Source organism: Eumetopias jubatus, unplaced genomic scaffold, assembly GCF_037043125.1.
Source record: "Eumetopias jubatus isolate StellerSeaLion01/CBP00866 unplaced genomic scaffold, mEumJub1_p1.0 scaffold_6, whole genome shotgun sequence".
Taxonomy (NCBI): Eukaryota; Metazoa; Chordata; class Mammalia; order Carnivora; family Otariidae; genus Eumetopias; species Eumetopias jubatus.
The window spans coordinates 46053388-46081381 of NW_028274812.1; the positions used below are offsets into that span (position 1 = coordinate 46053388).

At 38.7% G+C, this 27994-nt stretch overlaps 3 protein-coding genes across 9 annotated transcripts in view; 2 read left to right on the top strand and 1 right to left on the bottom strand.

Moving 5' to 3' along the window:
• The window catches only part of TSPYL1 (TSPY like 1), a 33000-nt gene extending 5071 nt beyond the window's left edge, over positions 1 to 27929 (top strand). Inside the window, exons 2-5 of one of the 5 annotated variants that reach the window (XM_088023884.1) lie at positions 3815 to 3996; positions 20424 to 20505; positions 21590 to 21669; positions 26668 to 27929. The gene's annotated coding sequence lies outside the window, so the exon portion shown is untranslated. Of the gene's footprint in view, positions 1 to 3814; positions 3997 to 13487; positions 13572 to 17802; positions 19798 to 20423; positions 20506 to 21589; positions 21670 to 26667 lie in introns of those variants that run through there. The other 4 variants (XR_003611400.2, XR_003611401.2, XM_088023885.1 and 1 more) reach the window with 4 other exon arrangements.
• TSPYL4 (TSPY like 4) lies at positions 13333 to 27929 on the top strand. 2 transcript variants are annotated; one of them, XM_088023883.1, is made up of 5 exons: positions 13350 to 15380; positions 20424 to 20505; positions 21590 to 21669; positions 26668 to 26712; positions 27411 to 27929. In XM_088023883.1, the coding sequence occupies exon 1, from the start codon at positions 13430 to 13432 to the stop codon at positions 14675 to 14677; it is 1248 nt and encodes a 415-aa protein (XP_087880009.1). In that variant the 5' UTR covers positions 13350 to 13429; the 3' UTR covers positions 14678 to 15380; positions 20424 to 20505; positions 21590 to 21669; positions 26668 to 26712; positions 27411 to 27929. The 2 variants fall into 2 exon arrangements, with proteins under 2 accessions (XP_027972880.1, XP_087880009.1); XM_028117079.2 differs by having other exon boundaries at positions 13333 to 15380; positions 26668 to 27929.
• NT5DC1 (5'-nucleotidase domain containing 1) overlaps positions 23320 to 27994 on the bottom strand; it is a 145513-nt gene continuing 140838 nt past the window's right edge. For both annotated transcript variants that reach the window (XM_028117082.2, XM_028117081.2), the window contains exon 12: positions 23320 to 25092. In XM_028117082.2, the coding sequence (XP_027972883.1) occupies positions 24977 to 25092 (116 nt within the window). In that variant the 3' untranslated portion in view covers positions 23320 to 24976. The remainder of the gene's footprint in view (positions 25093 to 27994) is intronic.

The following is a 27994-nucleotide window of genomic DNA, read 5'->3' on the forward strand; positions in this document are numbered from 1 at the left end:
CCTTTTTTTGTGCTACTGGTAAATTTTAAATTAGATGGGACAGCATGATTCTAGGCTTCTTGAATATCTCAAAGTGTATAAAATACATGTGAAAATTAAACTTTCTCCCCATGAAATTTTTTGTGACTTTAAGACAAGGGTTATCTAGTTAAAATTTAAGATGGGTAAAGTATAGCTAGATGCCAGTGGGTAAAAAAAGGGTAAAAATGAAATGTCCTTTATCGACTTTTCCTTGAGTACCTAAGATACTCAGTACTTTGCAGGATGCCTGGGTGGCTCAGTCTGTTAAGTGTCTGCCTTCGGCTCAGGTCATGATCCCAGGGTCCTGCGATTGAGTCCTGTGAAGGGCTCCTTGCTCAGCGGGGAGCCTGCTTCTCCCTCTGCCTGCTGCTCCCCCTGCTTGTGCTCTCTCTCTCTCTCTCTGACAAATAAATAATATTTAAAAAAAAAAAGATATACTCCATACTTTGCAAAACATAATGTGTAAAATTATGTTTCTGGATATAAGTAGGGTACATCTGGGTGTCAAATTGGCACTAGTAGTTACTATATTGGGTTATCTAAAGGAGTCCCTTAACAGTATTTAGGACCTGTAGCTTCATATTTTTCTAGAATAAAATATTCTGTATTTTTGGTTTATAAAAATGTAGCTCAGAACAGAAACAGTACATGAAGCTCAGAAAAGAGAATTTCAGTTATCAAATACACCATTTTGTGTATGTTAACGTAGGCTCTAAATTTTAACAATTGGCCAGGCAACAGAAAAAAAGAATCTGAATCTAGCATTGCATCAAGTCAATTCAATGCTCACCACTTGAAGCATATTTTATGTTTGAAAAGTAGTGGAGCCTTGCAGCAATTATTATTTTGTATTGGTTATTAAGGATTATATGGGATAGTAAAGTGAAGGTTGTCCTTGCTCTTGAACTCACTCATTGAGGGGGTATTTTTCTTTGAATGTTCCCTCTTCAGCAAATTCACATACTCAAACCAGTCATGTGCACAAGAAAACTCAGGATTAACATGGCAAAAAGGTGTCAGAGATGATCAGGACTGTCCTTTCAGGGCTAACTTCCCCTCACTCAATATTAATATATAATTGAAGTCCTAGAGTATGAATGGGGTGGATATAATATTTATCCATTCACTAGATATAAGGGAGGTATTTCATTTGTGAGCAGTGCTTTCTCCATGTTTGCTTCAAGTGTTTTTTTCAGTTCTGAAGGGCCACTTTTAATACATTTTCTTTGGCCTCTGCGGTTCTCAAGACTTACAGAAGAGTTTCTGTCAGGCCACATTAGGAAAATGTCTACTTTTTGGCTTCACTTTTTCAGGATTTGCATTTAATGTAATTTTTTTTTTTTTTTTGAGAATAGGTCAGGAAGAAATGGTTCTATTAAAAGTAAAAAGGGCCACTTAAGGAAGCTGCTAATTTTTATAAATACCCAGATGTCTTATTAGTGGCCTGAAGAGACAGAGAAGACACACTAGCTTTATTTATTCAAAGATTTTATTAAGTAATTTCTGCACCCAAAATGGGGCTTGAACTTACAACTCCGAGATCAAGAGTCACATGCTCGGGCGCCTGGGTGGCTCAGTTGGTTAAGCGACTGCCTTCGGCTCAGGTCATGATCCTGGAGTCCCGGGATCGAGTCCCACATTGGGCTCCCTGCTCGGCGGGGAGTCTGCTTCTCCCTCTGACCCTCTTCCCTCTCGTGCTGTCTCTCACTCTCTCTCTCTCAAATGAATAGATAAAATCTTAAAAAAAAAAAAAAGTCACATGCTCTATTGACTGAGCCAGCCAGTTACCTGGACACACTAGCTTTAAACTGGGATTAAATCACAGTTTTACAATCTACTACCTACTGCATTAGCCAAAATAAATACCTTTTCTGAGCCTTGGTTTCCTTGTCCATAATGCAGGGTGATAATACCTGTTTTATAAGCTAATATTCTCCCAGGATATATTTGGAGAATGCCATTATAAGGTTGTAGAAAGCATACATTTGGGAGTTTATTATGTGCCAGGCACTGTGTTAAAAGATTCTAAGTATTAACATAGTTAATACAGGTTAGAGTGTGAAAATGCCAAGCACAATGCCGGGCATATAATATGTAATAAATATGAATTTCCATTTACCTTCCTCTCCATTTTAATTTCGCATTTAATTTACATCCAGACAGTTATCTAGCCTAATATTTCTCAAACCCAACTGCCCATTATAAATAACTGGGGAGTGGGGCACCTGGGTGGTTTAGTTGGTTAAGCATCTGACTCTTGGTTTCAGGTCAGGTCATGATCTCAGGGTCCTAAGATCAGGCCCTGTATCGGGCTCCGCACTCAGAACAGAGTCTACTTGTCCCTCTTCCTCTGCTCTTCCCCTTGCCCGCTATGTCTCTTTCTCTCTCATAAATAAGTAAAATCTTAAAATAGCTGGGGAGCTTTGAAAAATTCTGATACCTAGGCTCTCCCCTCAAACCAGTTAAATTAGATACAAAGGTACAGACAGATTTGAGAATCATGAATAACCTTTCCTTGGACTCCTCAAGTGAGGGAATATTCACTCCCTCCCCAGTTTTGTTAGATTTACTCAGAAACATACTGCCTTATAATATCCAGCTATTGCAAAGGACCTGGCATACAGTAGGCTCTCAACACATCTCCATATTTTGACCCCTGTAGTCTTGTAGAATGTAATTAGCCTGATGCCACAAAAGAGTTAAGTACTTGAAGATCATCATCCTGTCCTTCCCCTTAACAGCTCCGCACTCCCTCTACCACCGCCACTACCAACCTAGCTATATATAAATTCCTTCAATGTTCCTTATCCATTGTGTATGCTAATAAACAAGATTCATTATGCCAGTGTTTTTCCTAAAGTCAGGTGCCCTGAACTGAACAAAGTAACATCCAGATAACAAAATAGAATGAGATTCTCACTGCCTGTATTTTACATAGTATATTTCTTTAAATGGATCTTGGGAGAACATTAGCTTTTGGAGCAGCAATATTTGCCTTTTCATTCCTAATAAGATTAAAATTTTAACAAGTAGATACTTTTAAAGTATTCATGTGCTGAGTTAGGCTTCTTATTATACTTCATTGAAGCTTGTGTCCAACACTTCCCATGTAGCTATATTAATTTTTATTAAATTAGGCTAATTCTTTTAACCTATTCATGTTTGGAGGATCATTAATTATTCCTAATGAGTAATTTTACTCCCTAATTTCATGTCATTTGCAAATCTGGTCTGTAGCCAGGTCATTGTTGAAGTTCTCCCAGGAAGCTTCCTTTTAGGGTAACAGCATCTTTAGGATCTTTCATAAACTATGGCTCCAGCTATTCTCCCCACTCCCACCCCCAGTTTAACTTTGTCCTAGGGCATCAGCAAACAAACTTGGTACCTCTTTAGAATTTAGGGAATGATGCCCCCTCCAGGCTGAGAGATTAGAAAGTGTGCCAATTCCTCCCAGATGCAGTCCATAATACCTGATGTACTTTGTCTTTCAAATACCCTTGTCAAAAAAGGAATGACTTTGTAGTGATCATTTTTTTTAATGGCAGTATTAATATTTTAATATTATTTCAACTGTGGTTTGAAATTTTTCAAAACAGAAAGTTGGAGAAATATTTAAAATGTTAATATAGCTTATTTTTATCAGTCACCAAAAATAGAAAATATAAAAGTACACAGATAAAGTTATAATTGAGAATTTTGACCAACTTCCATCAAGGTAATAATACTATTTAAAAGATTGTTCTATAATTGGAGACTTTATTTTTTTTAAAGCTCTTATTTATTTTTTTGACAGAGAGAGACACAGTGGGAGAGGAACACACCAGTGGGAGTAGGAGAGGGAGAAGCAGGCTTCCCGCTGGGCAGGGAGCCTGATGCGGGGCTCTATCCCAGGATCCTGGGATCATGACCTGAGCCGAAGGCAGACACCCAACGACTGAGCCACCCAGGTGCCCCTATAATTGGAGACTTTAGGAGGTAAGTAGGAAGCACATATTATTGTGAAGAGCTATCAGTGATGTTGGATTATTTCCTACATCACTAGAGAGTTCTAGAGAGACCCAGCTGGGACATTGCACCAAATTGACCACATACATAGAAACTTATTTTAAGATTCATGTATTCCTCTACAAAATTCTGGAAACATGGGTCTTCTTATTAAGGGCTTGATTTCAGCACACATTTCTTGAGGCTGAGGTCCACTAATCGAGCAGAGGTTTGCATTGCAGAATCAGCCACAGCAACTGATTCATACACATAAGCCTATGAATGTCTTCTGAGATAGTAACTTCATTTCCAAATCTGCATTTCTTTTAAGCTTCAAACTCTGATTCCAGAATTTATGGTGGCTTAGTATTGGCAAATGAGTGTGTTCTCCACATCCAGTTTGAATCCATTTGCATTTTCTTGATCACATTGATAGTGCTAACATTGAGTGATTAAATATTTAATCCCTACCACCTCACTGTTGTATGTGCAGTAGCCCTCTCTCTTTGCTCATTTAAATGACCAAAGATGTTACCTAAAAATAGATTTTCTTTTGTTTTTGGAATTTGTCATTGTTTTCTGATTAAAGTATAATTTACATACGGCACAAGAATGTTCATAACAGTTTTATTCATAACAGTTCAAAGCTAGAATCAAACCAATGTCCACCAAAGGTGAATGAATAAATTATGGTGTATTCATACAATGGAACATGACTCAGCAACAAGAAGGAACAAACTACTGATCATGCAACAACATGGATGCATCTCAAAAACATTTTTAAGTGAAAGATGCCAGATAAGAGATTACATACTAGGGGCACCTGGGTGGCTCAGTCACTTAAGCATTTGATTCTTCATTTTGGCTCAGGTTATGGTCTCAGGATAGTGAGAACGAGCCCTGCACTGGGCTCTGTGGTCAGTGCGGAGTCTGCTTAAAATTCTCTCCCTCTGCCCCCCACCTCGCTATGCATACTCTCTCTCTCTCTAAATAAATAAATAATTTTAAAAAAGAGAGTACATACTACATAATTCCATATATGTGAAGTTCAGTAGCATGGGAAACTTACCTATGGTGACAGAAATCCAAAGAGTAGTTGCCTTAGGGTTGGTAGAGTAACTGGGAAGAAGCATGAGCAAACTTCCAGGGGTGATAGTAACACACCATATTTTGATTTGGGTAATGATAACGTGGATGTATCCATTTGTCGAAACTTGTCAAGCTGTACAATTAAGATTCATGCATTTTAGTGTATGTAAATTATAACAATAATAGATTTAAAAATACTGTCATGAATTCAAAAATTGGAATTGCATTTGCCCATTTCTACTATTTTGACTTTTTTTCTGTGCTTAAATAAAAGTTGCTGACTCTGGGACACCTGGGTGGCTCAGATGGTTAAGCACCTGCCTTTGGCTCAGGTCATGATCTCCAGGTCCTGGGATTGAGCCCTGAGTCGGGGGAGGGAGGGGTGTCCCTGCTCAGGAGGAGTCTGCTTCTCCCTCTGCCTCTCCCCTGTGTTCGTGTTCTCTTTCTCAGGTGAATAAATAAAATCTTAAAAAAAAAAAGTTGCTGACTCTACTTGCATGATTTTATTTGCAAATTCTTCTTATTGCTGTATAATTTCATTTATAATCCCAATTTTGGAATTACTTTTTTTCTTTTTTTACTTTTCTCCTTCAATTCCAGGCAAAAGTTGATCTCTCAAGAGATTTCCCTACTTTACAAACTAAGTGGTTCTGTTACCTCACATCACTGAAGATGTTGAGTCTGCTCAGGACATACTGACCTATAAGTAGTACTAACATACTTACTCAACAATTTTCCTGTGTTTCCCTTTTCATTTCTGCACATTCAGATGCCTACAAGACAATTCTCTGACCTTCTTTACTTGGACCCTTCTCTCTGACTCTTCACTTCAATCTACTACTCTCCATTATCCTAATGCAGTAGATTGCAAAGGGTGGTCCCCAGACCAGGAACATGAGGTTCACCTGAATCTTTTAGAAATGCAAATTTGAGAACCCCACTCCTGCCCTGTACAATCAAACTCCGAGGTGGAATCTAGCAACTGTATTTTAACCAGCACTCCAGGTGATTGTGATGCATGCTAATGTTTGGGAGATCATTGCCCTAAACCCTATTGCTGCTCCTGCTTCATCTCTTAGTTTCCTGAGTTTGTTTTTCATTATAAAAACAAAACAAGATATTTATCTATAGTCTTTTTTTTAAAGATTTTATTTATTTATTTGACAGAGACACAGCGAGAGAGGGAACATAAGCAGGGGAAGTGGGAGAGGGAGAAGCAGGCTTCCTGCCGAGCAGAGAGCCTGATGTGTGGCTCGATCCCAGGACCCTGGGATCATGACCTGAGCTGAAGGCAGACGCTTAACAACTAAGCCACCCAGGCTTTTTTATCTATATTCTTAATCACATTTGAGTTCTCTGCCCCATGGAGTCACAGTTTAAACCTTCGATATCGAATTCTGCTCCAAGTACACATCTTTGTCTTCAAATCTTCTCAGAGGATTGTTAAAAATATCAGGAATTTCCATGTATGCTTTCATTTTATGTTTGTAATCCTACAGTCTTTGTATCACTATCCCCATGTGATAGGGAATTAGAGGTTTAGCAAATTGAAGTGTATTAACCTAGATGTAAGTAACACAGGTTGTATTCAAGTAGGTTTTCTTATTTCTAGCTAGAGCACATCCCACTATATTGCAGCAACCTATAATTTTGGCACAAAAACATATGTAAAATCCTAATTATAAATTTATTAGTCAAAGTTATTCCCAATCTATTCATGAATGGCTTTATAAAGGGATGTATTTGTCTTGCTCTATCAGATTATAACTATTTCCTGTATTTAAAAATGCAGTTTTTTAAAAATGTTTTATTTATTTATTCATGAGAGTCAGAGAGAGAGAGAGAGAGAGAGGCAGAGGCAGAGGGAGAAGCAGGCTCCCCGCCTAGCAGGGAGCCCGATGCGGGACTCGATCCCAGGACCCTGGGATCATGACCTGAGCCGAAGGCAGACGCTTAACCATCTGAGCCACCCAGGCGCCCCTAAAAATGCAGTTCTTGATATTTGCTGTCTGAATTAAACTGCTTGGTTTTACTTTTCTTCAGAAGAATAGAATTAGGGTGCTTGGGTAGCTCACTCGGTTAAATGTTTGCCTTCAGCACAGGTCCTGATCCCGGGATGGAGCCTTGTGTGGGGCTCTCTGCTCAGCGGGGAGTCTATTTGTCCCTCTCCCTCTGCACCGCCCCCCCCCCCCGCTCGTGCATGCACGTGCTCTCTCTCTCTCAGATAAATAAATAAAATCTTAAAAAAAAAAAAAGAACAGAATTAGCTAAGGTAGTTCAAATGTTTTAATATACTTCTGGAATTTGGCTATCACTGAGAAAGTGGAGAATGTGTATTTATTGAGATATGAGTCAATTGGGTGATTACTTATAACCGCACTTAATACTTGTCATCCTCTTCACCAAGCTCTAACTTCTCTTAGCACAGTAAAGAGTTGTTTTGAGATGGGTCTAGTCTATAGTGGTCCAGGTGCTGTTGTAGTCAGACTACTTCCTCCCTCTAGTGACCAGGAATGAGAATACCATATCATTCACAAGCATTTACAAACTGATTATCAATGTATAGATGGACTTCCTCCTGCGGTGTTTGGGAAATTTGCTAGTTATTTTATTAAAATGAATTGTAGGTGTTACCAGTAATGTCATTAGGGACATTAGGGAAGCTAGATATCCTGCAATGTGAGGGATAGTGCCCCATATAAAGTAATTATCCAGTGCTAAACATATAGATGAAAAATCTATTATTTAAGCCTAGAACCTAGCACCATTTTACATATGAGAACATTTTGCACTGTTATTTTTCTTTTTTATTTTTTAAGTAAACTCCACCCCTAATGTGGGGCTTGAACTTAAGACCCTGAGATCAAGAGTCACATGCTCCTGGGTGCTATATGTAAGTGATGAATCACTAAATTCTACTCCTGAAACCAATATTACACTGTATCTTAACTAGAATTTTTTTTAAAAAAATTTTATTTATTTATTTGTCAGATAGAGAGAGAGAGCACAAGCCGGGGGAGTGGCAGACAGAGGGAGAAGCAGGCTCCCTGCTGAGCAAGGAGCCCAATGCAGGACTCGACCCCAGGACCTTGAGATTATGACCCGAGCTAAAGGCAGATGCTTAACTGACTGAGCCACCCAGGCATCCCAACTAACTAGAATTTAAATAAAAACTTGAAATAAACAAACAAATAAAAAAGAGTCATATGCTCTACCAACTGAGCCAGCCAGGCCCTCCTTCCTCCCCACACTGTTTTAAACACTGTATTTTTTGAAAGCAACTTATTTCATCTACTCTAAACTCTATGGCTACCACACTGCTTGTAAGATACATCATCATTTAACACTGAGAATGAGAACAATTGCTAAACTCTGACACAAAACTTTCTAATACTTACACTTTTTATTTTATCAACAAATCAAGTGAAAAGGAACCTACAGAATGGGAGAAAATATTTGCAAACCATTTATCTGAAGAGGTTAATCTCCAAAATATATAAGGAACTAGCAATTCTAAGATATAGGCATCTAACTACTTCATCATGTCATTTAGTGTAGGCATGACCTTCTTCTTATTGCACTAAATCTTTCCTCGCTTCTAGCTCTTCTCTCTGTCCTTCGGCCCCCAGTTTGCAAGATGTAAAAATGGGAACTAAGGGGTTTAAATGATCTGTTAAATATGTTATTCTGGATCCTCTGAAAAGCAGAAATCAAGCTAGGATTAGATTTTATTAGGGGATTTTATTAGGGGAAATGCAAAGATTTTATTAGGGGAAATGACTGTGTGAGTGAGTGAAATGGAGAGGGAGCCAGAAAGAAGATGGAAGAGGCATTTGACCAGAAAGAAAATCTGATTCTGAATGAAAAAGAGAGCAAGAGAAAGTTGGGTAGAAGTGTTCTAGTCTCTTGTGCCATCCAAAGAAGAATTCAGCAAGGTCAATAGGGAGTCCTTGAGCCAGCCAGAGTCAGCTGCCAACTGAGTCCCAAATCTTTTAGGAATGGTCTTGCCTTAGTTTCCTAGCCATACTCAGTCATTGGCTGGAGCAGCTCATAGGAGGTAGGGCCAGAATGCAAAGCAGGCTATAGATGCAGGGTGCAGCATTCAGGTTCTTGAACAATTACTCTCCTTATATTTGGAAGACTGTGAGGTGCATTTTCATGGCCACCACATCAAACTTCACACTGAATTGGTACCAAAGCCAGATCCACCCTTGATTCTTGCCTGCAAGAAATTCAATTAGACTAGCATCTTCTTTGAATGTGAAGGAAGCTGTTCTTCAGCCATTGTTTTCCCAAAAAGCAGGACAGCTTTCTATTGGAAATGGCAATTTTGCCTGGCCCTGGACACACAGGGTCTGTCTGCTGAAGATGCCTTTGTCTTGTCTGAGGAAGAGAAGTGTTTCCATAGAAAGCTTCTGTTGCTGCTCAACTTAATTCTGGGCGTTGGAGCCCTGGAGAGGTGACTCAAGTCATAGGGACGTAACTCCTTCCATATGTTAAGGGTCATTTAGGGGAAATTGTTTGAAAATTCAGTATCTTTGGCTGTAATGGTCCATGAAATAATTTTTAAAGAAAAGAAGGAAAAAAAGAAAGATGGAGATGGGGGTGAGGGAGGAGGAAAGCAACATCAGGGAAGCGACTTACAAGGAAGGTTCACCCACATTACAATATTGACACATTACTCTGAGCAGTGGATAAAGACAGGTTGAGTGATCTTGCTATTCCCATTTTTTTTTTTTTTTAAGTAGGCTATACACAACTTAGGGCGTGAACTCACAACCCCAAGATCAAAAGTCGCATGCTCCACTGACTAAGCCAGCCAGGTGCCCCTAATGATTCCCATTTTATAAAATGTGGAAATTGAGATTAAAAAAGTTAAACCACTTGCCCAAATTCCCATTGCTCATGAAGGCAGAGATGGAAATGCAGCCCATGTCTTTTGCCCTCATCCAATAAGACTGGGTCTACACAATACCAATAAAGAAATAACAAATGAACAAAGGGAATGTTAACATCTGATGGATTGAGAACTGTTGACTTAATGGCATTGAATCCAGGATCCTGAATTCTTGTTTCTCCTTTTAGTGATTGGGCACTTCCCCAACAACAACTAGTATCTTCCCAGATGTGCAGAGGGGAATAGAATAAGATTTAACGTTAAATTGGGATGACCACGCGGTCTTATTTCTAAGAAAGCACCTTTGCATTTTATATGTTGCGTAGAATTGCAGACAATATAAGGAGTGAGTGTGCAGGTTCTTGAGTCAGATTACGGCTCTATCAGTGCTGTGTGACTGTGGATAAACCACTCAGTTCCTCTTTGCTTGAGTTCCTTCTGAGGTAATGTAAAATGGAGGTCATAATATTGTTACCTCTCGGGGTTGTTCTGAGGATTAAATGAGATAACACCTTTAGAAGACACTAAATAAATGAGGCTATGATGAATATATAACCAGAAACCCTATCATTTTGAAAAGATAAACAGCAGTGGATATTTCCTAAATTTTCCAGTATTTACTATACAGTTTAGTAAAGTCATTCCTATTTGACTGTATTATGTTTGAACTTTTGTTAAAGTCCTACTAGTCCTGTGGCAAATGAAAATTACCTCCTGGATTTTCATGGCATTTCCTGCAAATATTTTTCCATATGGTCATGTTACTGATATATCTTTTTCTCTGTAGTGAGGCTTATTGCCAATTGCCTACAGAACAGGCTTTGTTGTGTATCCAAAATCCAATATTCTAATATGCAGATAAAATGATTCATACCTATAATATATATCCACTCAATGCAAAATAAAATGCTAGCACAGTCATATCATTCATTTTGGTAAAACCTTTTAAATTTTGCATTTAAATCAAATAATCAAATTCATTGCAGTCTTCAACGAGATAGTCACTAGGTTATATTATCGTAGATGCCAAGGAAGAAGCCCCTATGCAGCCATCCTTGTCTAGCCGGGATGAGGAGACCGATCTGCATAAAACCACCAAGAAAATTAAAGATAGAAGGTAAATTCTAATTTGCATGGTGAAGGTCATAAGAGCTATAGAAATTCAGAGGACTATCAGAATGGTAAGGTGATAAGGAAAGGTTATGCATAGGAGATGGGAAGAGGCAGTTTGGCAATTAATATCTTACCATGAATGAGTTAACTACTCTGTGATTCCTGGGTCCTTGTTTATGAAATTAAATGCATTAAAATGCCTAAGGCAATCTACATGAGGTAGGCTTGAATGGAGTTTCAAGAATGGGCAGGTTATTATTAGTGGGAAATTGATTCCGTTGACAGGAATAATTAAAGCTAGGGATGGGTATATTTCAAGTAGTAGAGATAAAAATCTTTTAAAAAGTTTGGTATATGCAATGAGAAAAAAGGTGCACAGGTAGTAGCAGTCTTACATACTTTTCTAATTTTCTGTTGCAAATAGCAAATTCTTTCTTTCTTGTATGGCAAAGGAACTTTCATTCAACATTTGCTGCTTCTCTGCTTCTTGGCTCAGGTTATAATCCTAGAGAATTAATCCTTCCACACCGCAAAGATTTCATAAGAAAGGAGACAAGGCAGAGTAGTGTCAAAGAATAACCCAAAGTCATAAAGTCACTTAATTATAGCACATTGTTTACTTACTTACAAAGAGGATAAATCAGTAGATTGATTTCACCCCACAGAGGCAAAATAGGTTTTTTAAAAGAGGAAAAAAAGGAGAGAAAAGTAATTGTAGTCTGAGAAGAGTGAATCTTGTTTGCACAATTTTTATGGGTTACCTGATTAGCTGCAGCAGTCAATCTGGACAGTCTGTCCTTGAATAGGCTGATTAGGGGTACAAAAATATCTTAATTGCTTATAAATTCTCTAGTAAATCTTTGTGAGCTAAACTATGAAGCTGCATGATAGGCTGTTTCTCTGTGATGTCTGCCAGTGTTTTTTTATCAGCACCTCATTCTTAGTTGCACAGGGTCTGCACTACTTCCCTCAATATATCAGCTACTTTTTTGTAAATGTGTTTCCCCTACATCCTTACTTTTCACTGGATCCTCTTCTGAGTCCTAATTTAAAAGTGATCATAATCTGCAGTGCTCTGTAGTGTAGTTTCTATTACAAAGAGTTATAATCATAAACATTTTTCTAATATGAATTTAAGATGTTAAACAAAAATATGCAAAATTTAAGTTTTCCTTCATTCTTGTATTCGTCTAAGTATTAACACCAGTTTTTCCATACTCCAGCAAACAAAACAACACATAGAACAGTATTGACATTACTGTTAGATGAATTGTATGAGCCGACTTGAAAAGAGAAATTTTAAGTAAATATTTTAACATTAACATTTTAAATGTTACTTAAACTATTTTAATTTGGACAATTAATAGTTTCAATGCCCCAAACAGTTGATTATTGCTTCCATCCTGCAGTAAATTATCATAGGGGCAAATTTTGGCAAATATTTGCTGGCTTCATGCCCACAGGCATTATAAAGCAAGAACTCCTTTTAGATTAGGATTATAACCTGAGAATAAGCAACATATATGTACAATTTTGGAAATTAAAATCTGAGATCACGTCTTTTTCAGTAATGCTTAAAGGCTAAATTTGCGTGCTCATGGGTGTGGGTCAGCTCTAAGTAAGGAAAATACATTTGCTACTTATATTAGTTAAAAGTGAAGAGGTAATATTGTCCAACAGCTTCACAGGTGTTGGCCAACATACATAAATACATGAAATAATTCTTCATTATGTCTTGTTAGGATGAGAGAAGCCTCCCTTTCCACAGCTTCTAAGTTTTTAAATCAACACTTCTCTTAAGACGAAACTCTGCTCATCTCAATTCTTTGGTAATAGTCATGAATCTGTACACTAAAAAAAGCAGGCATGTGAATTGCTGAGTCCATCTTACCATCCACGAAAGGCCCTATGAGCGGACGGACTCGAACAATTACTTAACCTTTCTTATCTTTTAAGTATTTTAAGAGAAAATTAACAGTGTAGGTGACTTAGAAATTCATTCAGAGCCTTAGAAATGCACATTAACACAATTCTCACATGTTTGAATTTGGTCTGCACCCAGTCATGTAAACCAAATCTTTTACAAATCTACTCCAGACCATCACATCTTACACACCACCACACAAAGACAAAGGCATACCCTTGACTGTCGTAATCACAAGGCTCAGCGAATTCTCGCGCGATGTGACGACGCCGCTGCCGTGATGTCACCGGTTGCCATAGCAGCATCCCTCCCGAGTGGAAAAGAGGGGCGGATTGGGGCGGAGCGCGGCTTCTGCGGAGGACAAGGGACGCTCTCCTCCTGCAGGTTTGCCTTCTACCAAAATGAGCGGCCTGGATGAGGGCAACAATCTTTCTGTCGCTAAAGACTGCGGCTTAGCTACTGGCGACCATGCCCCGGGACATCCGGACCTAAACCAGTGCCAGGGCGAGGAAACCGAGGCGACGCCGGTGATGGCGGACACAGGTGAGGGCGGCTTGGAGACCGCCGCGGAGGGAGGCGCACCCCAGAACTCCGCTAGTTGTGCGCCGGTGCTCCGCGTTCGAGTTTTTGGGAGTCGCGGCCGTGTAGCGACCAGAACAGGCCAGAAAGAGGTTCTGCTTCCCACGGAAGGTTTGGCAGCAGCCCCTGCCTCAGCCTCCGCTGCGGTGGCGACCGACAATAGCCAGGAAAATGGCTGTCAGCGTAGAGAGCCGCAGGGCCCTGCTGGGGAGAAAGCTCTAGAAGCCTGTGGCGCAGGGGGGTTGGGGTCTCAGATGACGCCTGGGGCGAAGGCCAAGGAAATGACAAAAAAGTGCGCCGTTTCAGCGGCTGCGGAAAAGGAGGGAGGAGCAGAGGAGGTGGTGGAGGAAAAGAAGGTGATGCAGAAGGAAAAAAAGGTGGTAGGAGGAATGAAAGAGGAGACACGGGGCAAGGCCCCGAAGATCAATAACTGCATGGATTCGCTGGAGGCCATCGATCAGGAGCTGTCAAATGTCAATGCCCAGGCTGACAGGGCCTTCCTTCAGCTGGAGCGCAAGTTTGGCCGCATGCGAAGGCTTCATATGCAGCGCAGAAGTTTCATTATCCAAAATATCCCAGGTTTCTGGGTCACTGCCTTTCGGAACCACCCCCAGCTGTCACCTATGATCAGTGGCCAAGATGAAGACATGATGAGGTACATGATCAATTTGGAGGTGGAGGAGCTCAAACACCCCAGAGCAGGCTGCAAATTCAAGTTCATCTTTCAGAGCAACCCCTACTTCCGAAATGAGGGGCTCGTCAAAGAATATGAGCGCAGATCCTCTGGCAGGGTGGTGTCTCTTTCCACTCCAATCCGCTGGCACAGGGGCCAAGACCCCCAGTCCCATATCCACAGGAACCGGGAAGGAAACACTATCCCCAGTTTCTTTAACTGGTTCTCAGACCACAGCCTTCTAGAATTCGACAGGATTGCGGAGATTATCAAAGCAGAACTGTGGCCCAATCCCCTACAATACTACCTGATGGGTGAAGGGCCTCGCCGTGGAATTCGAGACCCAGCAAGGCAGCCAGTGGAGAGCCCCAGGTCCTTCAGGTTCCAGTCTGGCTAACTGATGACCTTGTGAGAAGCTCCTGCACAAGTCTCCTCACCACATCCCCTTGAACCTATGCTTAGCCAACAGCATGCAGTCTTCTATCTGCTTTCTCTTCACACTGGAGTATTTTATTCTTTGGTTCTTCCAAATCTTCAACAATCAGTTGCAAGGTTGACTCTTATACGCTTGTGTTCTTCTTCCTCTGGACCTTCATGCTCTTCTGTATCCTGTTACATGTTCCAAGTGCATGGCCTTGCACTGCTTCTATGCCAAGCACATGATGCTGTAGATAGATAGGCACTGCCTTCCTTTGCATGCCTTGGGCCCTGTCTGTGACCATGGTCTTCTCCCAGATTTTTAAGTGGTTATCTACCACAAAGAAGCTTGAAATACCTTTGCAAATAACTAGCTGGGCTTCATACTTAATGCTGACTGTCCTCCTGATACCCATGTACTGTATGTCAAGTTCTTTGAATTTCACTGCTGCAAGATGAAGCTGATCTAGATGATGCCAGCCGTCAACCCAAACTGGACATTCTCGCTACCACTGACTGGTTCCTAGCTGCCTTCCTGGCCTGTGCCATCCACCCAGCTGGTTATCTGGCAGAATAAGGTGGCTGGTGGGGGCTGCTAGGCGTGAATGAGGTAACAGATGAGAGGTGTTCAGTGTTACTGCATTGGTCTTCTTTTGCCTTTGGGCACTCTGCTTTGTGAACAGGTACTGGTGAGTATGAAGGTCTGTGCTATGGCCCACCCAAACCTGCTCTCGGCCTTCTGGGTAAACTTCGCATAGGCACCACTGCCTGCTTCCTCAGCAACTATCTGTGGACTTAAGATCCCAGGCAGCACATAGGGAACTTCCCCTCAAACTCCCTACCCCATCAAATAGTTACCTATAAACCCAATTGGCTGTTGGGCAGGTTGGGCAGTGATACATGATAGTGTATGACTATACAAGGCTGGTAATGGTTCACTTCCAGCAGTTAGGCTTTCTGAGCTGTAGCCAACAAACACCCTTAATCTGGGCAACTTTGTTAGGTATCCCCCTCCTAACTCTTGCACTCATTCTCAGAATGACAGGATGAAGTTGCTAGGGTGGCGGCACTGAGGGAGAGGTGTTTCTGGTCTGTGGGGCCTGTTCTGTATCTGTCTCTATCTTTCTCTCACTCCCCCTCCCTCCGCCCCGCCCCGCCACCACCACCTTGTTCTCTCTGCTTCCCTCTCCCTCCCTTCCTCCCTCTCTCAAACAGTTACAGCTCGGAAACAGAAAACTGAACTGGCAAAAGCAGGCTTTTTGTTTAATTTGCTCTCACCTTGATTGTGTCCAGAGGGAGAAAGGTACTGTACAATAGACTCCAGATAGCTTACTGTGCTCTTCTGCTCTCATGCCTCCCCCCCCACTTCCTTTTTAGTAGGGTCTGAAAGTTTCAAAGGGAGACCTGTAGGTTGTTTAGTTATGAGCAGTGTTCTTTTGGGCCAACTTTGACGACCCCACCCTTTTTCCAAAACCTGTGTGTTTCTTGAGTTTAGTTTGAGCAGCAGAGGGGAAAGACGGGGGGGCCTCACAGTGATGGATTTAAGGCAGACCCAGAGCAGGGTGTGGTCTAAAGCAACCAAAACTTAGTTTCACTCTTTTTTAAACCTGGAAATTTGGGGGTGTGTGGCCTTGGATCACTTAGAAATAACCCCAGGGCAGCATTTTGAGGGTCACCTCTGTCCTCTATTTTATTACTGCTTTGATGTCTCCGGGGCCTCCATCCTATGGCCTGGCCTTCCTGGCTCTCCCTCCTCAGCTTCCACATTTCCTTCCCTGCTTCTCTCCCAAAAACAGGGAGCAGGCTGCAGTCTACACTGTGGGAGATGCCAGGCTTCCCTCCTAGGGCGGTATGGGGATGTGTGGTGTCTGGATTTCCAGTAGGTGGGAGAGCAATGCCGTCAGGGCTGTCTTACTTGGGTGGTATATAGTGCTAGTAATGACTGTCTGCCTTTCTCCTTTTTTTTGAAGGCCTTGCTCTAAGCTCTAAGTGTGTTTGGGAGGTCTGGGCACAGCAAGTGGGGAGGGTGCTGTGGCCTGAGGAACCTGCAAGCCCAGAAACAGAAATGAACCTGCTGTGGAGTAGTCTTGGAAAGGCACAGGGAAGACTGGAACCCTGCAGGGTTGGGGATGGTGGGGAGAGGTCCCTGAAGCTTCTCCCAGGAGAGGTGGGAGAATCAAAGTGGTTGATGTTTAAAGAGGATGCTTGGAGTAGTTTTCCCTTGAATTCACCAGTAGATTTTTTATACAGAAAAATGCAAGTCTGGATGTTTTCTCTCTATTATTATAGGAGTGTTCTTTTCTATGTGGAAGATTAATGGTATATACTCCTTATTTCACTGTATTTGAGTAAAATCCTATTAATTCCTTTCTCTATTTTTGCTTGCTGGCAAAATTGACATTTACAGGCCTGCTTTTTGCTTGTAATTGAGAATGTGTGCAAAAATATCAAACTTGTTCCTGTGCAGTATGAAACCTGTGAATATTCATTAATATATCAGCTTGTTCTGGTCTGTCTGTATATATAGTTGTAAGAAATATAATTTGAATGTGATCTTTGAAATTTTGCAAATTGTTGCTGTGTCTTGTGAAAGTAATCTCAAAAAGAAAAACTCTAACTCGATTGTCTTGATATTTCTTGCCCTAATAATAATGTTGTACTTGACATTTTATGTTCCTAACCAGTGTAAGTACTTGTAGAATTGCTCTGTCAAACTAAACAAGGATCATTAAGTACTTTAGTCTTCTTCTATGTGCTCAAAGGAAAAATAAAGTCTGTCACTCTGCTGTATTTCTTTTCACCAAAAAATAAAAATAAAATTCTGTGTTGTCTAGGCTAATAAAAGGTTGGGAATTCATTAGTTATCCAATTGTCACAGTAAGCATTTTCCTGAAGCTTCAAAAAAAAAAAAAAGCCACCAAATTTCTAAGACATTTTTTTCTTGGAAAAGCCTAACTGCATGCTCATGAACATAATTTTTCCTATTCAACCAGTGCAGTTCTTGAAGGTAATTGAAGCACCATTTCTTGATTTTAGTCATTTACTTAAAATACTGTTTTTAGTAGAAAACATTTTTGGCTTTTTAAGTTTTTATTTTAATTCCAGTTAATTAACATACAGTGTTATATTAGCTTCAGGTCTACAATATAGTGATTCAACAGTTTCGTACATCACCCTGTACTCATCTTAGCAAGTGCACTCCTTAATCCCTATTACCCATTTAACCCAACCCCTCACTCCCTCCTCTCTGGGAGCCATCAGTTTGTTCTCTATAATGAAGAGTAGTTTCTTGATTTATCTTCCCCCCCCTTTCCTTGTTTGTTTCTTAAATTCCACATATGAATGAAATCATAATGGTATTTGTCTTTGTCTGACTGACTTATTTCGCTTAGTGGAAAACTTTTTTATAAAGATTTTTATTTATTTGACCGAGATACAGTGAGAGAGGGAACACAAGCAGGGGGAATGGGAGTGGGAGAAGCAGGCTTCCTGCTGAGCAAGGAGCCCCATGTGGGGCTCGATGCGGGGCTCGATCCCAGGACTTTGGGATCATGACTTGAGCCAAAGGCAGCTGCTTAACGACTGAGCCACCCAGGCGCCCCAGTGGAAAACTACTCTTAATGCACCATTCTTGTTTACATTTTTGTTAACTGATCTTATTCTTTTCTGAGTGAGCTTAAGATAGACTTTTGGAAGAAATTAATCTTTGTGTATTCTTTAAGTGCTTAATTTCTTTTCCTACAACTGTGTTGCTTCAAAAAGAAAGAATAACCAAAAAAATTGTGACTGACACAGTGTATAGAAACAAATGATCTCAGACATCTCAATCTAATTACCAATAATGTTTTGCTGTTCAGCAGTTGTCACATGAAGTTTTGGAAGCTAAATACTTCTGCAATCTCTGGAGTTGAGGGAGCTATGGATATTGCAAGACCTGTGAAAATGAATGGTATTTTTAGCCATCTAAACAAAAATTTTACATAAATGGCCCCAAATTATTAAACAGACCTGCTGACTCTTGATGCAATCTGTACTTGCAAGTTTTACTTAAGTATAATTTTTTCTAGGCCTGGAGAACTTTAAGTTTTAGAGAGCTAGGTTTTCTTTGCAAACTGTACACCCAACTTAATTCTAAATTTTCCTTATAGTGTTCATTTTACCTTTTCAATTTAGTGATTGATTTTTTCTGCATCAACCACTTGTTTCAAGAATTATCTCTTATCCTTTTCTGGACATGGTCAGAAAAATGTCATTTTTTTGCCCTTGGTTTATTATCAGCTTTAACCAATAGTATTCATTTTTCTAGTAGGTTGGTGCTCCTCATTTGTTAGATTACCATGGTTTCTGTTCTGTTTAATAAAATTAGATTCAATTAGACATTATGTAGGTTTCACTTACCAATTGGTTTACTCCTATATCCCTGTTCCATTTCTTTTCATTGCCTTGTTTTTCTCTTTTAAAAACTTTTTATTTATTTATTCATGAGAGACAGAGAGAGAGAGAGAGAGAGAGGCAGAGGGAGAAGCAGGCTCCCAAGGAGCAGGGAGCCCGATGCGGGACTCGATCCCAGGACCCTGGGATCATGACCTGAGCCGAAGGCAGATGCTTAACCATCTGAGCCACCCAGGCGCCCGCCTTGTTTTTGTTAATTCTAGACCCAAATAATTCCTTATGCAGACCTTCAAATCAGTTTTATGAGGTTCTCTCGTCCTCTGTTCACCAAAGAAGTATCATTTGGTCTGCTCAGGCCATATTGCCGTTAGTAGGGTCATTCTTCATAATTTCCCTGGTGCCCACATAACAGAATCTCCTTGGGCATTCTTTTCCATTTCTGGGTATTCAGCTTAGACCAGACTCACAAAAGGCTTCTCTAACCTTCCTTACTCAGGGTCCTTTCTCCCCACGATTCCTGTTGCTGCTACTGCTTCTCCTTTATCTCTAGTTGACTCAAGTTTCTGTAATCAGTGTTTATCATAAAAACAAACAAAAATTACCTGTATTCTTTTTGAATCCCCTGCTCCACAGAGTCACAGCTTGAGCCTTGGATATCTGATTTGCGTCAGAGATACTGTCTGGTTTGACAATCTCCAGAAATCTGAGGTGTGTCGGGCACATCCGTTTGTGTTCACATGTTACTTTCATAGTCCTGACACAGGTCTTACTATCTCCACTTAAATAGTTGAGAAAACAGGCTCAGAAAGTTGAAGTAAATGTGCCTAAGATGCAAGTCACAGAGACGTGAATTTTTTTATTTCAAGCCTAGGGTATCTTCCATTATTATAAACATCTGTACTAAATTTGTCATAAAACAAAAATCATATTTATGTGAATAATCCGGACTCAGTTGAAGTTATTCTTCATTCATTCATGAATGGTCTTTGAAAGGGGTACTTTTTTTTAACCACTTAATACAGGGTTCCATACAGTCACAGATTAAAACACTACTGAAATTTACAAATGCAATCTCGATAATTGCTGCAAAAATGAATGAAATTAGCAGTTTGTTGCCTTCATCAAAGGGAGTAAATGTACCAAAAGGACTTTAAATATTATATTTATGGAATTTAGTTGCTAGGAACTGTAAAGAAGTGTTGACATTTGTATTAAACTTAGAGAATTTGAGTATTTTTTAATTGATTCAACATGGTGACTGCTTTTAACAGGCACTTAATAATTTATTTCTTTATGTTAATTAATTTTTTAAAGTGTTTTTTTTTTTTTTTAAGTACAATCTACCCCCCCAATGCAAGGCTAAACTCAACGCCCAAGATCAAGAGTCTTCTGCTCTACCAACTGTGAGCCAGCCAGGTACCCCATTCTTCTCTTTATTAAACTTTATTAAGCTTTAATCTTTACCAAGAAAGTGCCAAGGCCAACCCACCAATAAAGTAAAATAAAGTTCTTTGTTTTTTTTTTTTAAGACTCTGAGAACAGGTGCATGGTATAAGAACCTGACTGCCAAGCAGTCTATGTGATATAGTTGTCATTCTATTTTTTTTTTAAGTTTTATTTATTTATTTGACAGAGGGAGCGCAAGTAGGCAGAGCAGTAAATAGAGGGAGAGGGAGAAGCAGGTTCCCCACTGAGCAGGGAGCCCAATGCAGGGCTCGATCCCAGGACCCTGGGATCATGACCTGAGCCGAAGGCAGAGGCTTAACCAACTGAGCCACCCAGGTGCCCCTATAGTTGTCATTCTAATTAATGACCCAAATTCTCTCAATAGGCCCAGATATCCCATCTCCCATTAAGTTTACTTGGATCGGTTTTCATTATTCCCTTTCCATTTTGGTTTCCTCAGCACCAAAGGGGAAATTTGCTAAGTATGCAAGGTGAACGTTTGAACCTGAATATGAAGAGTTGACCTGCTTACTAATAACTTTAGTTTATGTGGCTTCCAAGAAGAGTAGACTTCATTTTATGTTTTAGGACTCCCATGTGGTTCTTGGTTCTCTTTTTTACTCTTCTAGTTAAGTTCTATGTTATAGATCTTTGCTTTAATATTTTTTACTAAATTGTTACTTTAGGACAGAGCCTGTGTATTTCTAATCCCTCACATGTCCTAGCATGGTGTGATTGTTAAATAGAAGTGTGGTTTTAAACTGAGAATTTGCCCCGATCTTTTCCAATGTTGGAAGACTTTTATGTGTCAGTCAACTAAGGGCATGAATTTTGGGGTGAAACTTGGGCTCATGTATATACGCTGTTCCTTAGTAACAGTACAATTTTGAGCAAGGATGTTATTTAACCTCTGTGAATTTCAATGTCCTTATCTGTAAAATTTTAATAATTATACACACCTCATAGGGATGCTGTAGGGGATAAATAAGGAACATGAAGTAGCCTGGTGAAGAGTTAGCACTCATTGCCATTATTTTTTTGCCATTATTTCTAGAGACCAACAAGAGATACCTTTTTGAATTCACCCTATGTGGACTGGACCATGCCCAAGGATTTTCATGGGTAGCACAGTGGGTGAGTTAACTCTTGAATATATCCCAGTCTTGCACTAATCTGGAAGTCAGCTCTTATGGTAATCTCCTTCTCAAGACTCTGAGAAGAGGTAAGGGAATGTTACTGTAACATCACATTTAAGAAAAAGCTATCCATGTGATTCTAATATAGTCAAGGTTATTATATCCAAAGAGAGTTTGACATTCTATTTTATGCTGGTTTGTTATATAATCATATAGATTTTTCATTCAAACCAGTTCAATAAAAGTGTGTGTATACATGTATGAGTGTGTATATATACATATGTGTGTATATATATATATATTTTTTTTTGCTTTAAATACATATATTTAAAGTTGTTGGATATGAAAATTGGTGGGGAAATAATACCTGATTTCAAATTTAAATAACTCAGAAGTATAGTTGACCCTTGAACGATGTGGGGATTAGGGCCCCCTCCCCCATGCAGTCAAAAATCCATGCGTAATGTTTGACTGCCCTGCCAAACTTGACTACTAATACCCTACTGTTAACTGGAACCCTTACCGATAACATTAATACATACTTTGTATATGTATTGTATGCTATATAAAGTAAGCTAGAAAAAAGAAAATGTTAAAATCATAAGGAAAATACATTTACAGTACTGTATCAAGAAATATTTGCATATAAGTGGACCCATGCAGTTCAGACCCATGAATTTCAAGAGTAAACTTTAGTTGATTTTAGATTGCAATTCATGGTTTAACTGAAGTTTCTCTACCTCAATATTCTAAAAACCAAATTCTGACAAACTGTTACCACTGTGACATTCAGATCTTACCTCCGCTGATGAGATCAACAGTGGCCAGCAAGGAAAATCTAAAATCCCTTGCATTTATTTGTAGTTATCTTTCAGATGATGAATGTTTGCCTGTATGCTAATATTAAACTTAAGTCCTCCGTCCATTTACACAATTTTCCTGCTTTCTTGCTTCATTTAACTTTATTAAAGTATAGCTTTTCTTCTCTAATATCTTTTTAATTTTTATAGTGCCATTTTTAAATTATTTTTACTTTTCATATCCAATTAGAAACACTGGCACTTCTTAGAAAAAATGAAATAAACTTAAAAGTCTAATTATCCAACAGAAAAACAACATTCATTAGAAGAACTGACTCTGCTAGAAGTGTATTAGGAAACTTGGAAATAAAACTCTAACCTTGTCTTTTGACAAGATGGAAAAAACTGAGGTCAGATTAGATATATATGGTAACTTGTTCAGATCCCTTAGGTAAGTACTGGTAAAAGTAGGATGGGAACTTCTGACTTGAGTTCCAATTTTTTTCAATCCTTAGTGACCAAAAAAGTGCAATTAACATATTTTGGGGTGCTCATTTTTCATATTAATAATAGCAGCTTATAAACATTTAAAGATACTTTCTTGGGGCACCTGGGTGGCTCAGATGTTAAGCGTCTGCCTTCAGCTCAGGCCATGATCCCAGGGTCCTGGGATCAAGCCCCGCATCTGGCTCCCTGCTCAGCGGGAAGCCTGCTTCTCCCTCTCCCACTCCACCCTGCTTGTGCTCCCTCTCTCGCTGTCTCTCTCTCTCTCTTTCAAATAAATAAGTAAAATCTTAAAAAGAAAAAAAAGATACATTCTTCTTTCCCATTGACAAAATAAATCCACATAAGGAAAAATAGCTTTATTTTTAAAGAAATTAAGTATCTATTTGTATACGTGAGACAGCATCTTTCATTTAGCCCTAAGATGATTGTGTGTTCGTTATATTCCAATAAGATTTTGGAAATCAATTTTAAATACATTACCATATACTTATTAGTAGATATCAAACAGAGCTACTGACATTGAGGAAAAAATTTCAGTAACTGTTTACCCAGCCTGAGATACTCATTCCCAGAATACATTTGGGATTATTTGAGCATTTAAAAATTTAATGAAATATTTATCTTTTCATTGCATGCATCAATATGTTAAGTTCTCTGCTACAATCCAGGTAAAATAATGATAGTGACCGTTGTGTTTTCTGACACTGTCCATGATGGACAGAGCGAAATTATAAAGAGTAGCCAGGAATTTAATTGTAAACATCTGGCTCCAGACATCTTGCCACAAGTAGCTACTATTAGAGGACTATACAAAGCACATGGAACACAATAATCCTGGATTGTAATATAACTATGAAACCTCTTAATGCATTTTTCTCAATCATTTTTTCATTACTACCCCCCGAGAAAAATTAAATTCAACCAAATTAAATTTAATTAATAAATTTAACTTTAAATTCTGTTTTTCCCTAATGAGAGAAATTAATGCTAAAGAGTAAGATTTACTGGGTAGGGTTGAGCTTTGGAGGGGCACAATTCATTGCACTATCTAATATGTTTTTCACCCCAAGAACGAATTTTTGTCCCATTGAGAATATATATGTTAAGGTGAATGAAAATTAATTATATAGCCTTTAACATTATTGGGGGGGGGAACGCTTATGAGTAACATTAGAGGTTGAAATAGTTGGCTTCTCCTCTCATTTCTGTCCCATACTGGCTGTGTGGTATCACAAGAAATCCTCTTTAGCTCCTTGTTTTGGAAAACTTAAGAATAGCATCAAACCTGATAGCTTGGATAGTCTATTCTCACTAGACTCAGTATTTTTGGTTTTAAGTGGAAGGAACAGATAGAGATCAGTTATTCTCAATTCTGGCTGCACTTTTCCCGGGGCAGGTAAAAGATATCAATGCTCATCTATATTTCCAGACCAATTAAACCAATCTCTGGAGGTTATGGTATAGCTAGTGATTCTTGAACTTTAGTATATGAATCCACTAATATTAAAACACAGGGTGCTGGGTTGCATCCCCAGCATTTCTGATTCTGCAGGCCTTGCATGGGGACTGCAAATTTGTATTTCTATCAGATTCTCAGGTGATGCTGTGTTAGTGGTTTGGGGATTACACTTTGAGAACCACTGGTCTAGGCATATGTGTAAATTGTGTGTGTGTGTGTGTGTGTGTGTGAATATATGTATATATTACACAGGTGATTCCTAATCCACAGATGAATCCTAATCTCAGAACTATTGGTATAGAAAATATTAAGGTTCTTTTCAGTTCTAAGATACTGAGATTTTAACATAATGAGAGTTGTTGGGCATAAAGATGGTCTATACAGAAAGGAGACCTATGGAAAAAACATCAATTTCTTGGTCAGTTATCATTAAGAATTTGTTCCTATAAAGCATTTTATAGTATTTTTTGAAAGATAACATTTTTACAGTAGACTTGCTGCATATATAGTTCTTCACTTCATTTTCCAGTAAAGACAGTTTATTTGCTTGTCAGTGTCTCATTATTTGATAAGATCAATGGAGGGTTTGGATAGTAGCCAGCTGTTTTTGAATTGCTTGAAGAAAACCTTGAAAATTTGTAGTCCAGGGGTAATTCTGGGAAAAAGAACAATTTTATTATTTTGCAGATCTCAAAAGGCCATTCATAAATATAAACAAATCAAAATTTGAGTCACTGATAATAAAACTTATTTTTTAGAGTTTCGTGATTTTAATTTCTTTTGTCACCTGGATAGGTTGCACCTAACATGAAGAGTATAGATGTTTTTCTCCATAAAATTTACAATAATTTAAGTCAAGACACATTTAGAAGTTTTATAAATCATCTTCAGAGATCTAACTAATGAGTTTAATTTTAACATTCTCTGTACAAAAGTTAACACACAAAATAGGCATGCTCATCTAATTTTTTTTTTTAATTTAAAAGTCTCTCAGGCTCTACTCAGAGCATCATGTAACTGGTAAATGAGAACTAATAATCTTCTTGGCCCTTAGTAATAAGAGAGTTACTAAGAATAATTTTTGAATGCTTAGATAAATAAGGATTTTAATATACACAGTGTGGCAGCTTTCTCCATATGATAATCATCTCTCTCTCTCTCACACACACACACACACACACACACTCTCTCTCTCTCTCTCACACACACACACACACTCTCTCTCTCTCTCTCTCACACACACACACACACACACTCTCTCTCTCTCTCTCTCTCTCTCACACACACACGTGCATGCACAGCCACAATGGAAATTGGGAGAGAGAACATAAAATGCGTACTTTATTGATGGGGAGACATTGTGACATCTTTAAATTTCTCAAAAGCTAGCCTTCAGATATCTTCTTCCCAAATTTCTTCCAAGGAAACATTACCAGAAATATTACAAGTGAAACGTTATGATAGATGCCATGTTATGATACTCATTCCACATGTAGATGCTGGGCAATAATCCTTATTTCAAAAATCTCACAAGTAAAACATTTGGAAGTACTGAGTACTTTGAAAATGACACTAGCATAAAAATTATACTTTATATTAAATGCCAGTGAGAATCATCAAGTCCAGGTAGTTAATCCTTATGAGGAAAACACTAGTGCTAGAAACTGGGAAGCAGGAACACTGCCTGTCTGATGCCTGAAAAACCTAAGATGTTGTAAACAGAAAAACGTTCAGTATTAGTGAATTTCTCTGGTCTTGACCGCTCAGTTAGCTGTGGTATATTTTGAGCCACACATTAAAAAGGCATTGGAAAGTAAATTGCTAACACTGAGTTTCTAAAATCATATATGTGAGGTCTTGGATTTCTAAGAAGCCACCAAAATGATACAGGCTAAGAGTTCAACCAGTCATCTTTTCCTCTCTTTCTTATACATTTGCTGAAGTAAATGTTTAGGTTTCTGCATGGCTATTACTGTAAGGTTAAAAATGGTTACATTATCACAATCCTTATAAACCAATCATCACTATAATGTATATAGCTAGCAAGTGCAAACTTATAAAATCTATAAAAATGAGTCTTTGTATTTAAATGTCAATGAGATAACCAAACCTAGCAAGATATTCATTAAGAAAGAAACATTTCATGAATACAAAGAGGTTTTAAGAGGCAAAGGCGGAGTATTTGTTTTTCACCTCCTATCTCACTTAAAGCAAATATTTTCTCTTCCAGGTAGCAGAAAAGATCTGTTAAGAAATCTGGGCATTTTATAACCAGGTGAGATCAGATGACTCTTCTATTAAAACAAGGATCTCCAGACTGGGGATTCAACAAGAGGGAAAGAATGGCATCTCTGTTACAGGAAAGTCATTTCTGGTGCTCTTTGGAAGAAAAGAGAAAGGCAGACAAATCCTGAATTCTTATTTACCACAACAATATTCTATTAAACTCTGTGTATTAAATACACATCACATCAACCATATTATCTAGCAATTAAATGAAGTGAGCCAAAATGAACAAATATTCTTGAACAGTAAGTTCAACGTAAAATATAACAGAAACAGAAAAACTCTGGATCTTTTTTTTTTAAAAGGTATTAGCAGGATAACATGTATATATAGATTCTATCCTCAACATGTCTGAAGCCATGGCCATCAGTATTTTTCTCCCAGCCATTTTTCTTACTTGAAAAATAAGGTAAATTACACAGTTGTATCCAATTTTACTGAATATGTTACTGAAATAATCAATTTCAAGTTTTCTGTGAGATAGAACTTCTTTATGAGAATGTGAACATAGCAGAGTGCTAACTTAGAGACTAACACTTTGCTTTCTAAGGAAGTATCCCAGACATCAAAATCAACAACTGAATATGACACATCAACTCTCTCCTCCTTTCACCACAAAAAATCGGTACATGTTTAACTTTGTTTGACTACTGTTAAGTCCTTCTTAATATTTTCTCCTGAAAAAAGGTAGAAGACAAAAGCCCAGCGCCAAGTTCTTTTCCAGGGAGCTGTGGAAGAAAGCTTTTGGCAAATGAAAACGAGAGATGCACTAATGTTAATACTGCTTCTTTAAGGAGAGGTAATTACTCCCAGAAGATGGAGAGGGGGTTATTTTCTCATTCTTCGGAGAAATATTTAAATCCTAGAATAATGAAGATTCACTTTACTTTGACTTTCTTACTATTTCATAACCATATCTCATTGAACCAGTTTTTATCCACGTACTATTGCAATAATTCATCGGCTTCCATTATCACATTACTTTGTTCTCTCACTATAAATCTGAATCACTTTGAAATAAAGGAAGAATGAAATAGAAAAACTGAAAATAATAGTTCAATTCTGGGCTAGCCCCTTCAAGTTACAAGTTCCATGTCTTTTACAGGAAAATTGTTTGTAAAAGGAAGAAATATATTTAGGTTATCTTTCTTTAATCTTATGTGTGTAAGCATGGAACAAAATGAAAATTAAACTATTATTTTGAAACTAATGAGAATGAGATATTATTTTAATGAGGATATATTGACATATTGGATTTGTAGGCTGGCATA